Source organism: Lynx canadensis, chromosome B4 (genome assembly GCF_007474595.2).
Source record: "Lynx canadensis isolate LIC74 chromosome B4, mLynCan4.pri.v2, whole genome shotgun sequence".
Lineage (NCBI taxonomy): Eukaryota > Metazoa > Chordata > Mammalia > Carnivora > Felidae > Lynx > Lynx canadensis.
In genome coordinates this window covers 69,278,745-69,292,644 of record NC_044309.1, presented here as the reverse complement: position 1 = coordinate 69,292,644, position 13,900 = coordinate 69,278,745, and the positions used below count along the sequence as shown (strand labels likewise).

Sequence of the window (13,900 nt, the reverse complement as noted above, 5' to 3'; positions counted from 1 at the left end):
AAAAGCCAAAGAGCCCATCTTTCATCATTTTAGATCAACCCCCACCTACGTTATAATTGAGGCCAAATGACAATGCTGAATGTGACATTACCAATCTAAATAGGTTGTAAGATTTACTTCAAATATAGAAGTAAAAAAACATATAAACAAATATTTGTTCCCTATGATAGTGTATAATGGATCCATAATATACCTACATACCATCACCACAACCCAAATCCCCTGATGCTTAGAATGTGTCTGTGCAAAAGTTTAAGACTGACAGCTTCTTGACCTTCTACAAACCTTCCTTTGGGTCTCTGCAGAGGATTTTGGGGAAAGAGTACATATATTCGTTCAATAAACGCTGAGCTCCTACTATGTGCCAGGTACTAGATGGTGCTGGGAATACAATAATAAGCAAAATAGCAAGCTCCTTGAGAAAAGGTCTCATTAAAACTTCCCAATTCCCAGAGCAACAAAGAGACAAACAGTAGGACAGTACACCAGAAGCTGCCTGCCTGCCGCTGAGCTGCCCCTACTTTTTAATTTCACTTTTTAATGTTTCCAGTTCGCAAACATTTTTAGGAATAAAGAAAAATAGGTGACAGCTAATAGTAGGAGCAGATGCTCAAATACTCCTTCATTAACTGATGGTCTACCTTTATAAAACCTCCATTTTCTTCACAAATTCAATTCAATATAAAAACTTACCATTTTAGAAATTTATTTCCATATTTAGAAATCTACATAAATGAAATATTGCCTTTTATTTTCAAACTTTTAACTTTTAAAAGATAAACTTAATGTGTCTATATTTCAACCTAAACTGGTACATTTTTTGCACTTAAAGATTTTGTTAGGAGGCCAAGCTTTGGTGTACAAAATTCACTTCCATACTAGGTTGCGAATTATTCTACATCATTAGCAACTTACACTGGGGTGACTTCGAGGAGGTACTCGTTCTCTTGGAAGTCTTTCATAGTCATATCGTCCCTCAGACCACATTTCATCTCTTCTGTAAGCCACTAAACAAAAAGGAACCAAAGAATTACAGTTTTTATGTTTTTAGGAAGTAGTAGAGAAGATTTAAAAAAACAAGTAGTTATTTTCCAACCAGTATATTCCAGAGATACTTAATGAAAACAATATAAGTGACCAAAGGAAAAAAAGAATGATTAAGGCAATTCTCCCTCCAAATAATTTTGAAATGTTCTTTTAAAAAAAATATAATAGAAAGCTCCACCTTCCATTTTGAAGGCTATTTAAAGCTTCAAAGAGCTGTTCCCATCAACTATAGTAAAAAGATCCCTAAGACCCCAAATATTTCTTCATTCTCATAGTAAAAATTAGAAAAGATTCATTCTCCTGAATAACTTAAAACTCTGATCAGCAAGCAATGCTACTCCTATTTCTTGGTGGATGGTTTCTATAACACTAAGTTTTTTGTTTTTCTACAGTCTTGGAGCTTATCTCCTCTATATGTTCAATGAAATGGTTAACCAAAAAAAGTGTTAAAAACTTTAAGTGTTAAATCCTATAAAAACACACTCAACAAACCCCAAAATAGAGCACTCTTGATTTTGCTTTTAATACCATAGATTTATTTTAATGCAAAGACACTCTCATAAAATTTGAAATTAAAAGTTCTATCAACATTTTTCACATTTAGGGTGCAGAGAGAGGCTTCCTACTTTGAGAGCTGATATGTTCTGGGTGGAGGGCTAATGCAGGAAGAAGATGAGAAAAGGGTGCAGGAAATAGCCTGAAGGTCATTTCTATGAAATCGCAATACAATAGATCAGTGGTTGGCAAACTTCTTTGTAAAGGATCAGACTAATATTTTCAGGCTTGCAGGTCACAGGTCTGTCATAACTACTCAATTCTACTGTTATAATATGAAAGCAGCCATAGACAATACATATAAATGTAGCAGTGTGGTCATGTTCCAAAAAATTTTTTATTTACAAAAACAGGCAGGCAGCCCACAGGCAGCAGCTCAATAACCACCAGAGTCGATGAGAAATGGTTAACAGGGCAGAACCAGGAGAAAATGAAGCAGGTTCTGACCCAAGAACTACGAACCATCTGATATGTAGAAGGATGATCACGAGCAAGAACTGAAAATGGGACTGGTACTAACTCAGGGCCTTTTAGTACATACAAAATAGAGCAACAAGTCCAGCTCTAGTCCGCAGAGTTGTGAAGAAGGAAAATTTCTCAGAGAAGATACATGTCAAAAGATTTTTGGTGGCTCTTTATGACGTAGTAACCCTAAAGGGGAAAAAAAGAGATGACATCCCATCTTGGCAATACAGAATTCTATGGTCTAAGAAAAAAACAAAGCCTAAAAGATGAGGGCAGTATTTTTTGACACTATCCATAGTACAAACAATCTTAATTTTCTCTGTAAAAACAAACCTACAATATTTTCTAATACAAATAGACCCAATAAAATGAACTAATGCCAATATGCCTAGAAAAATCTGAAGTCGCAAATTAGCTCTAACATTAATCAACTTGAATTCCAGGTCCATAATCAGACGTCATTAAGAATGTTATTTCAAAGTAACCAATCTTTTAGGTACAAGACCTGATGGAAGCTTGGAAGTTGAAAAAAAAAGAAAAGAAATTGTCAAAATTACTCCACCTATCCCACTTTTACTGAATCCATCATTTATCCTACTTGAGAGACAGTACAGAGAAGTAACAGCAACCAAATGAAACCAAATCACAGAAAAAAAAATGAACACAAAAGAAAAATGCACAAATGATATGAAGTCAGTTCACAAAAGAGTAAATACAATGACTTAATCTTTTGAAAAGATGCTCAACTTTCTTCAAAATAAGAAAAATGAAAATGAAAACTATAATAGAATACTAATTTTCACCCAAAGCTCTGCAAAAATCAAACTCCTTTGACTAGAGTAAGAAAAGCAACACTCTCCTATATTAACAAAACAAGTATACTTTGGTACCGACTGGGAAAAAAACTGGCAATTAATATTAAATATTAAAATGCACATATGCTTTGACCTGGTAATTCAACTTCTATGTATACTTCCATAGGTGAACAGCAAAGACTGAAAGCAACCTAAAATGATGGTCAGGAGGGTACAGAATAAATAAAATGTTGTACATTCATATAAAGGATCATTATGCAAGCCATTTCAAAGAAAAGTCACCCCATATATAATATAGAAAGAATGCCGAGATACACTGGTAAGTAAGAAACAACAAAGGGTAGATTAATATGTTGAATATGCTGCCACTCTGGGAAAATATAACGACAGGGTATGAATATATATGCACATGCACAGAATACTTCTGGGAGTATAAGCAAGAAAAGGAACAGTGCTTGCCACTGGGGAGAACTGGGTGGCTGAGTATAGGAAGGTGAATATTTTCAATGCATGTTTTATATACATCCTATGACCCATAACAAAAATAAAGAACTATATTTAAAGGTCTTGGAAATCGTTCAATAAGCATCTCAGTCGAAGGCACGTGTGAATCTAGATCTCAGGATTTTGAGTTCAAGCCCTATGTGGGGTACAGATTAAAATAAAACTTTAAAAATTTTTTTTATTTTAAAAACATAAGCATAACGTGTAAAGTGATGGCAAAAACTATGAATATAAATTAATGAACTTAAGGAAAACAAGTAAAAGTAAGATTGTGTAATTAATGAAACAAAAATAAAATACAAGAGTTCTAAGGAAATACTATACAGATTCTTAACTAGATATAACACTACGATATTAAAATTACTGGCTTCCCACAAAAAAATGTAAGAATAGGGCGCCTGGGTGGCGCAGTCGGTTAAGCGTTCGACTTCAGCCAGGTCACGATCTCGCACTCCGTGAGTTCGAGCCCCGCGTCAGGCTCTGGGCTGATGGCTCGGAGCCTGGAGCCTGTTTCCGATTCTGTGTCTCCCTCTCTCTCTGCCCCTCCCCCGTTCATGCTCTGTCTCTCTCTGTCCCAAAAATAAATAAACGTTGAAAAAAAAAAATTAAAAAAAAAAAAATGTAAGAATAACTACTATACTACTTACTTGAGTCCTTTCAGGAATCAAATATAAAGTTTTCAACAATCTCCTGTGGGGGGGGGGGAAAAATACAGACATAAGGATTTGTGTCTGTATAAATCAACCAATGGAGAAAAATAATTAACCCTTCATTATTTGTATAAATAAAACCCTAAGAACAAAAAAGTATGACCATTAGTAAGCCGAACTCCCTTCAAACACATTTTTAAAAATAGAAGAGATTATTTTGACCACAAGAGGCCACCCAAGTTTCATAAGAATAACCTAATTATATTAAAAGAATTCTCCTAATTTTGCCAGTTCAGAGCTGGGCAGGACAGTTTTCTTACCCTTATCTTTGAAAGAACTGCTTGAGATTTTTAAGGCAATTTTCATCTAGAATATTAAGAATGCTGGCTTTAAAATATCTCACCTATTAAAAAAAAAATCTACTATCCTTAGTCTGGAAATCCCTACAGTTTTATATTGGCAATAAATAGTCCCATGTTCAAAAATCATCCCAAAATCAAGGCAAGAATCATCAACTCATCAAAAAATACTATATCTACTAGATAAAAATTTGATGAAGAACTTTTTGTTTAGATTTGAGGACAGCTGACACCCAACATTACATTAGTTTCAGGTGTACAACATGGTAATTACACATTATGCTATGCTCACAAATGTAGCTACCATCTGTCACCATATATCACTATTACAATGTCACTGACTATATTCTCTATGCTGTGCTTTTTTACTCCTGTGACTTCATTCCAGAACTTGCACCCCGTAATCTCCCATGATGGAGAACTTTTAAGACTTTCCCCCAAAAGAAATAAAGTGCACTGAGCAAGTTTAGGTAAAATGAAGACAGTAACGACAAATAAGTAATGTGCATATCATGATGGAAATTGCAAATCTATGAACCAGTCTTATCTTAAAAAAAAAAAAAAAAAAAAAAAGTGGGGAATCTAAGTCTACTCAAGCCTGTAGCCCTATCTACCACTTTACCAGAAACTCAAAGGATAGGAGTGGCTCTACGGGAAAGATTAGGCCCATTTAATTGCTACATAGAAATTTTGTGCTCACTAGCCACATGCAAAAATAAAGTTCTTTTTACAGTCTTAAATTTAGAGGTCACTCCTGATCTAGTTCCTTTTTCTGCCTGGAAGTCTACAAGACAAATAATAGAATTTTATTGTTATTACCTCAAAAGATTTCTACTTTAATTAATCAATCTACAATTTACAGAAGCTTAAAAAAAAGTAGCAAAGAAAGTCAAATTGGAAACAAAGCAGCAAGTACAAGGCAAAATTAAAAATATAATATAAGAATTCAAAATAGAATGCCTAGAATATACATCATCAAGAGACAAGAGACCAATTAAATGTATTTGTGAAAGAGTTAAATATGAACAAAATGAATCAAAGCTAAAATCTGGAGATGACTCAACAAGTGGAAGCAGAAAAAAGCCAAAATAAATGTACATTATCTGATAGAAACTTACCATTCAATGAGTATGTTGTTTTAGTTTGGGAAGATGAAAAGTGTTGGATGGGAGTGATGGTTGCAACAATGTGAATGTACTTATTAATACCCATGAATTGTATATTTAATGGTTAGAATGGTAAATTCTATGTGTATTTTAACACAGTAAAAGACAAAAACAAAAACATGAATTTATCTGGCAAACTCCCAGATGAATTTGCTGAATATAACTACCACTTCTGTAGGATATCAATCTGTATATTAAACTTAATTTCTACTAGAAACAAACAGCAAAAATGAAACAGCTACTCATTGCACTAATGTTACTACAATTTCAATTCCTACAGTTAATCCTAAAACAGTTTTGCATATTTAACTCCGTGTTTGATGATGCCCCAGTGGAGTATTCATCTTACAGGGAGCTATCGAAATCAGTTAAATGTAAAAATGTTTAGTAAATAAATAAATTCTCTTTACTTTAAAAAGTTGAGGGGCACCTGGGTGGCTCAGTCGGTTGAGTGTCTGACTCTTGATTTCGGCTCAGGTCATGATCTCATGGTTTGTGAGATAGAGCCCCGCCTTGGGCTCAGCGCTGACAGAGTGGAAGCCTGCTTGGGATTCTCACGTGCACGCACTCTCTCTCTCTCTCAAAATAAATAAATATAAACGTTTAAAAAATAAGAAATAAAAATAAAAGAAAGATCTTAATTTAAAATTTCACTTACTATACACAATTGAATAATTCTATAAAAGGAAATTAGTTTCCTTTACAAAAAATAATAAATTGCTTAAATGTCTATAATACAATGATTAAATATAAGCATTAGACTATACTCTTCTGTAACAATTATTTCATTTTTTAAAGCTATCTCTTACTGGTGAGTATGCTATATATTGACCTCTTTACAGAATATACAGGTATCTAGTTCTTAGATGTACTCTTACTATACCTATTAATGTTTTTACAAAACAGCACTATCAGAATACAATGCTTTATTATCTAAATTACCATATATTTTCAGAATAAAGAATATAAAAATAGTAGAACACTACAAAATGGTAAGACTAAATACAGCTTGGTGGAGTAAAATAATTATCATCCACCAGTATTTAACACTTCAAAAATTCAAACAGCACTGGTGAAGCCCATGTCAAATTATAAAACATCCTCTATTCTTAAGAAATCTATATAATTAGGCAAACAGGAGTATAAATAGAATATTCCATATGCAACCTTGTACTGTTAGTAAAACAAAACAGAAGACACAGTTTGAGGATTACATACAAAAGAAAAGAAATAATATTAGGCAGTAAAGGAGATAGGTCATAAACTGAATCTTGAATTAAGACAACAGAGAAGGGAAAAGGTAATCTTTTCAACAACCTTCTGATTAGCAACATATGTTATTTATGACATTATCCAGATTTAGGAAATTGACCCATTCCACAACTAGAAGCCAATCATCTAAATTTAAACAAAGATGCTCTCATTGAAGTGATCATATTACTTACCGTGTAATCACTTCACTAATCTCCCATTAGTGGAGTCTCAGAAGTACTCCAGTAAAGTTCTCTGATCCAAAAGGATATGAAAACTGAAGAACAGAACTGAAAAATGGAAGGACCCTCTATATCACAATAAGGCAGAGAACAGAATTAGAATTCAGTATGGAGAACATAAGCTTCATCTAGAAGTTTGCTAAGAACTAGTTCTAAATTATAAAAATTGCATTCTCTTATGCCATATTCATTAGAGAGTATGTTTAATATACCATCATGGTATATTTAATCCAGAAAAGAAATAAACCTTTCTCAGAACACTCCACTAAGCCAACCATTATTATGTTAACTTCAGTTGAGGGGTAAGAGGATAGGGAAGATTGGAATTTGGTCATAGTAGCCTAGAAACTGAGAAAACACAAAGTCACAGGCAATAATTCTTGTGTCAAACCATTCACACTTTGAATCCACAGTTAGATCTATTTTCCACCTTATCCAAACTGGTTATGGTAGCAGTAATTTTTCAACTTATCCAAACTGGTTCTAGTAGCAGCTTAAACTATAGAATAACTGTGCACACTGCTCTTTTTGGCCCTAAACACATTTACAATAAAAAAAAAAAAAAAAAAAAAACTCAGAATAAAAAAAATAGCTTTCCCTCCTCTCTAAACCCATTCCTTTCACTCTTTATTTTCATTAATAACTACTTTAATAGCAAACCATGGTTAGTGAATAGAAAAGCCCCATATGACCTCATACTCTAGATGAGCATTAGACCTTTGCACAGGCAATTCCAACCCCCACTCCCACCCCAACCTAGAATGCTTTTCTCCAGGTATCTGGTTAACTTCCTCATCCCTCAATATTCACCTTCTTAATGTCACCTGTCTACCAGACCGCCCTAAATCATCACACTAGTTATCTAAGATATTATGTAAATTATTTTTGACGCATATTATTGGTCCCTTGCTACTATGAATATGAACTATATGAAAGCAGGGATCTCTATGTTATTCAATGATTAATATTAAGCACCTAGAACAATTTGCACAATGTGTTCAGTGTTCATGGAGTCAATTTATTAATGCTGGTAATATGGCCCCTCTAGATAAATGATTTCACTTCCATCCTAACTCCATTCAAGCAGATGTCTCACAGACATCTGCAATTCAACATGCCAATAGTTCACACTTCTCAGAAACCTGCTTCATCTCCTGTCTTCCCCATTTTAGTCAATGACACCACCAGGTACCCAACAGCCCAAATCAGAAACCCGAATCACATAAGACCCAGAACTTTTCATATTTAACTATTCATTAAATCCAATTATTTCTTATTATGTTCCTAGTCTAGCCATTGGACTCCCAGTAGTAAAACACTGGTCTCCCTGCTTCTTCCTCACTCTAGAAATTGTAGCCAGAATGCTCACCCTGGTAAGACATCTGATTTAAAAATCTCTCAGTGGGTCCCCACCAGGGTTGAATGAGGATTCAACCCTAACCTTAAAAAAAGGCTTATTTGTGACCTTGCTTCGGCCTTTCTAGCTTCACCCCCACCATTTCCCCAATAGTCTCCAGAACCTGACTTATCAAACTTGTTTTTGTTCTGTAAGTGTGCCACTATTTCTCACCACCACAGTTTGGCATGCTTTTCCTCTGCCTAGATCTTAGCTGCCTTCACCCTCTACTCTTCCTTCAGGATGCACTTAAATGTCAGGTTCTCTTATATTCTCCAGAAAGAACAATGTTGTTCTTTCTTTGGGCCTCCTGAAGTATCTTGCTATGACAGTACTATATAGCATCATATGCAATTTACTTTTCTTCCACTCCTTCCTCTCAAACTCAACACTACTGCAAAGGCAATGACCGTGTGTCTCTCTTACTCCTGTTGTTTAGCAGGGTAAAGGTGTTTATTAAATACTGGCTGAATAAACAGACATATTATTCATATGACCTCCACATGAGCCATTCTGGGGAACCTGAATACTGATTTATACCTTTTAATTACAGGTTCCCCCTGCTATCTCAAGTTCAATTTATGCCACTTTGCTTTTGCCAAGACCTACATTAGTACCTGTTTACACTAACCAAAAGAAAGCAAAAGAAGATTTTTGCTTTTACAAAACATTAATTACCTTTTTTTTTTCCTTTTTTTCAACTTTTTTTTTTTTTATTTATTTTTGGGACAGAGAGAGACAGAGCATGAACGGGGGAGGGGCAGAGAGAGAGGGAGACACAGAATCGGAAACAGGCTCCAGGCTCTGAGCCATCAGCCCAGAGCCCGACGCGGGGCTCGAACTCACGGACCGCGAGATCGTGACCTGGCTGAAGTCGGACGCTTAACCGACTGCGCCACCCAGGCGCCCCAATTACCTCTTTCTTTAATGCCATTCAGCTTACGAAATGTTTCGGGGAGTGGGGCAAACACGTATCCAGAAAACTTCCAACGAGCACTATAAGATTATGGTTCCTGGGCACCTGGATGGCTCAGTCATTGGAATATGGGACTCTTAATCTCAGGGTTGTGAGTTTGGGCCCCATGTCAGGTATAGAGATTACTTTTAAAAAAGTAAAATCTTAAAAAAAGGTTATGATTATGGCTCCTACCACAATTCTCATGACACTAATGCCACTTCATTCTTGAGAAAAAGGTATCAATGAGAATCCTTTAGTTCTAGCACCTAAAGCAGTGCTTACCACTGGCTGCACTTAAGAATCATCTAAAGAGCTTTAAAAATACCAATGCTTAGTCCCCGTCCTCTGAAATCCCTATATAATTGGCCTGGGATGGAACACTTACACTTTTCAAAAATTTTAAACTACTCTCATCTCAAGATGAGATACACTGACCTTAAAGCAAGGTAAACATTTTCCATACACCCTAAATTGAAACAAGAAGCTCTTAAGGACTGCCTTGAGTCTAAAAATTAGATACTATTTTTATTGAAAAATGTTTAAAATTCCAGAACTAAATTAAAAATGTATTTTTGAACATATTGAAGGTCTGTGGGAAAAAAAAAAACTAACACGAATGCCAATTAACATGGTCAAAATAGAGCAAAATATCTACTAAAATTAATCACTGTTCAGTGGTCATGGAGAGAGAAGCATAGGAAAGTTAGTTAAAGCCAAGAGTGTCACCTGGGTGGCTCAGTCGGTTAAGCGCTGGACTCTTGATCTTGGCTCAGGTCATGATCTCACGGATAGTGAGTTCGAGCCCACACTGGGGTCTGCACTGACAGCATGGATCCTGCCTGGAATTCTCTTTTCTCTCTCTGCCCCTTTCTCCCCCACCCCTCTCTCTCTCAAAATAAATAAACAAATATGGAAAAAATTTTTTTAAAAAGCCAAGAAAAGTTAAAGTCTTGAGAGATTGCTCAAATGTGGATGTATGATAGTAGAATCTGAAAGAAGGTAAAGGAATTATTATGGAAGATGTGCCTGAGAAAGATGGAACTGACCAAAGCAGATTTGCATTATAAAGGAATGGGAAAAAAGCCTGCACAGGAATAACAGGCTTTCATTTTCTTCCCTTTAGTAGATATTATCTCTCCTAACCCACATAAAGCACAGAGGCTCTGAAAAGCTCAAATCACAGAGCCAAAAGCCTGGAATCAGTCAAGTATGCAGAACTTTTTTTATTTTTTTTATGCTTATTTATTTTTTAAGAGCGAGAGAGACAGAACATGAGAAGGGAAGGGGCAGAGAGAGAGACACAGAATCCAAAGAAGGCTCCAAGCTCTGAGCTGTCAGCACAGAGCCCGATGCGGGGCTCGAACTCCTGAAACGTGAGATCATGACCTGAGCCAAAGTTGGACGCCCAACCAACTGAGCCACCCAGGCACCCCATGTATGCATAACTTTAAATCCCAAGCCCCTTCCATCATATCGCATTGCTTCACAAAGGTAACAGGCAAAGACAGAACAAATTCAAGGGCATTAAATGCTCAGAGGAAAAAGCCAGAGAAGTTCACTGTAGGCTTTTAAGTCTAGAAATAAGTTGCAAGAAAAATGTCATTCCAGAAGACTGACCTGGCAGTATACAAAATAGATTAAAGAAGAAAGAGACTAAAGGTAAGGAGACCACTGATTGCTTCAGAATAACCATATAACTTAAAGTGCTGCATTACTAGTTTCACAATTTACTTTTCAGTGCTTTAAGGATACCTCTTATGTAAGCCCCACTGCAATGTATTAAATGCTTAGGAAATTCCTGATTGTTCAGTGTAAATGATCAAGTAACTGAAATTATATAAGTAGACAAAAATACCAGATGTTTGCCTATCTATGCTTACAAATCTAAATCTTACTGCACTTCAGTCTTAACTGATCAGCCTCCTTCCAGTCTTTCACCCTCTATTTCACCTTTAAAAAGGGATATTCAGTTAACTTTCCTGATACATCATCCACACCTGAAGTTTCCCTGATCAAGAATCCAGATTTTTCACATTAACTAACTGTAACAAATCCAAACTCCTCTGCCCTTCATATGATCCTTCTATCGTCTCACCTAAACTCTAGTTCTCTCCAAAAAGATCATTCATGCCAGCTTCCTCACTGTGCCACAAAGTAACACACACCAGCCTGGAGCTGTTTGACGTATTTTCCAAACTACAATACCTCTTTCCATTCTCTCATTCAACTTCAAACCAACCATGAAGACTCAGCTCAAAATCTAGTATTCTCCTCAAAGCCCATTTCTATACCATACCAACACTAAAGCAGATTCCAAACTGGTGACTGGAAGGCCACATGACACATGTCTGACCCAGGTTTGTTTGTTTGTTTCTATAAAACTTTATTCCATTGACAACACTTAACTGGCAGAGATCACTTTTAAAAACCATGTTTCCAACTGTTATTGAAACAACTGCATGCTCTGGCAACACTGGGATCATGTTCACACAGCCACTATCAGCTGAAGCTAAATAGCACCCGACCCCTTTCCAAAGCTTCTTCCATTTTAAAGTCAAAGGACATGCCAACTGCTTGACTTCTGAGACTACCTGCAGCAACTGAAATCAAAGAAATACCTGGGGGCACCTGAGTGGCTCAGTCAATTAAGCATCTGACTTCGGCTCAGGTCCCCAAGTGTGGCTCTGTGCTGACAGCTCAGAGCCTGGAGCCTGCTTCAGATTCTGTGTCTCCCTCTCTCTGTGTCCCTCCCCTACTCATGCTCACTGTCTCTCTCTCTCAAAAATAAATAAACATTTAAAAAAGAAAGAAAAGAAAAGAAAAGAAAAGAAAAGACAAGACCTATTAGGCACCAGTTACAAAAATTAAGACAAATAACAGTCCCTCCTCCACAGCCTAGCTTAGTAGAGAAGGCAAAGAGAGAAGCAATTAAATATGATACATGTGTCCAGTGCCATGATGAGGAAAGTTGAGGGCACTTAGCACATGGCAAGGGTACCGAAGTCTCTCGGTGGTGGGGGGCTGGGGGGGGCGCCATTTACAAAATACTCCTCAGAGAAAGTCAAAGGAAAACTGAAAACTTTAGCAGGTGTAGGAATTATCCACAAAGAGGTAGAAGAAAGGTCAGAGAAATCAAATGCTGCAGAGAGAAAAGAACCTCCACAAAAACCCTGGGGGCAGGAAAAATATTCTGAGGAAGTGAAATTAGTTCTGTATGGCAAGAGCCATCACTTAACCTTAAATGCAGGTGTTAGAAAAAGGGCTCAACTGAAAGGGCTGAAGGCAAAAGCCAAGTGTTAGTAATGGTCAGGAGATAAAAGAATTTCCATAAAGAGGTTGACAATGTAAGAGTTTGTTAGGCAGGGAATTAGAAGTTTCAGTGGGCTCAGCTGTTGTGTTGAGGGGCGAAATGTGTAAGAAAAGGAGGGAGAAGCAGTGGTAGCCTAAAACAAGGGAGGAAGTACAAAGCAGCATGGGACTGATGGTGTCGCATAGAAGACCAAGGGGCTTACACTCTTGGGCGGGTAACCAAGAATAACGGGGATGTGAAACATGGTAGTTTTGGCTGGCCACAAGTTTGCCAAGAGAATTAGTCCCAGCGGTCCCCTGGCGGACATGGAGGCGTTCGGGCCTCTCAAAATTCAGCTGCGCCCTGGATGCACTCCCTTCTTTCTAGAAGACATCGACTTCAATCTGGATTGATTGTGCAGACTCCAGGAGAGGCTCTAGATTCCAGGCTGCTGGCACGCAGACTCCCAGGTTAATGGTTACAGCCTGGTCTGTGTGTGCTGGTGGGCAGAAGTATAAACTACCTCGCATTAGTTTCTGATTTTTCTGTAGGAATGATGGGCCCGTTTACCTCCTCTCAAGAGAAAAAGCAGTGTGAGCCCATTACAGATTTACAGGACGAAAAAAGGCGCCAAGAAGTCCAACATTTGTCCATATCAACACTCAAGATGAGTCATTCTGTGAATTCAAGTTGACCTTGTCTCCCAACTAGACTGAGATATCCGCCAGAAAAAGGCCTGTTTTACACTTTTTTTGTAGCTCTCAAAGTGCCTAAGACTGAACTGGGTACATCGAACACATTCTATAAATTTATCGACTTCCTAACTCATCTTGGGTCACTGAAGTTACATAGTTCAGTCCTCTTTCTGCATAATAAGGAGCTAAAGAGAAGCAAACCTGTGCCTCAGACTCAACAGTTTCCTTTATTCCAAACTCCACTGCGTCTCCACACCCTCAACCGCAAGGGCACGATTCAAATGCAACGGGAGTCTCCAAGTGCCGCCACAGAAAACACCCGCCCGCCTGCTCTCCTTGGGCGTAACGGCTCGCGCGCTCGGCCCCGTGCACCTCGGAAAGGTAAAAGGCGCTCACCGACTCTGGGCCACCGGGAGACCCCGTAAATGTAGTCGTCCGCTCGTCGCCGCTCGCCTAGGCAGGCACTTCCGGCGCGCTCAAGGACGTAAGCAAGAGCGCCCGCCTCTAG

General features: G+C 37.5%; 1 protein-coding gene across 11 annotated transcripts in view; it reads right to left on the bottom strand.

Annotated features, from left to right (window-relative positions):
- PPHLN1 (periphilin 1) overlaps positions 1-13,870 on the bottom strand; it is a 145,329-nt gene extending 131,459 nt beyond the window's left edge. For 3 of the 11 annotated variants that reach the window (XM_030322354.1, XM_030322355.1, XM_030322356.1), the window contains exons 1-3: positions 13,789-13,846; positions 4,034-4,076; positions 916-1,007 (exon numbers count right to left, since the gene is read on the bottom strand). In XM_030322354.1, the coding sequence (XP_030178214.1) occupies positions 916-1,007; position 4,034 (93 nt within the window). In that variant the 5' untranslated portion in view covers positions 4,035-4,076; positions 13,789-13,846. Of the gene's footprint in view, positions 1-915; positions 1,008-2,143; positions 2,203-4,033; positions 4,077-5,513; positions 5,560-5,971; positions 5,991-13,788 lie in introns of those variants that run through there. The other 8 variants (XM_032593948.1, XM_032593949.1, XM_032593951.1 and 5 more) reach the window with 6 other exon arrangements.
- Between the last annotated feature and the right edge of the window lie 30 nt (positions 13,871-13,900).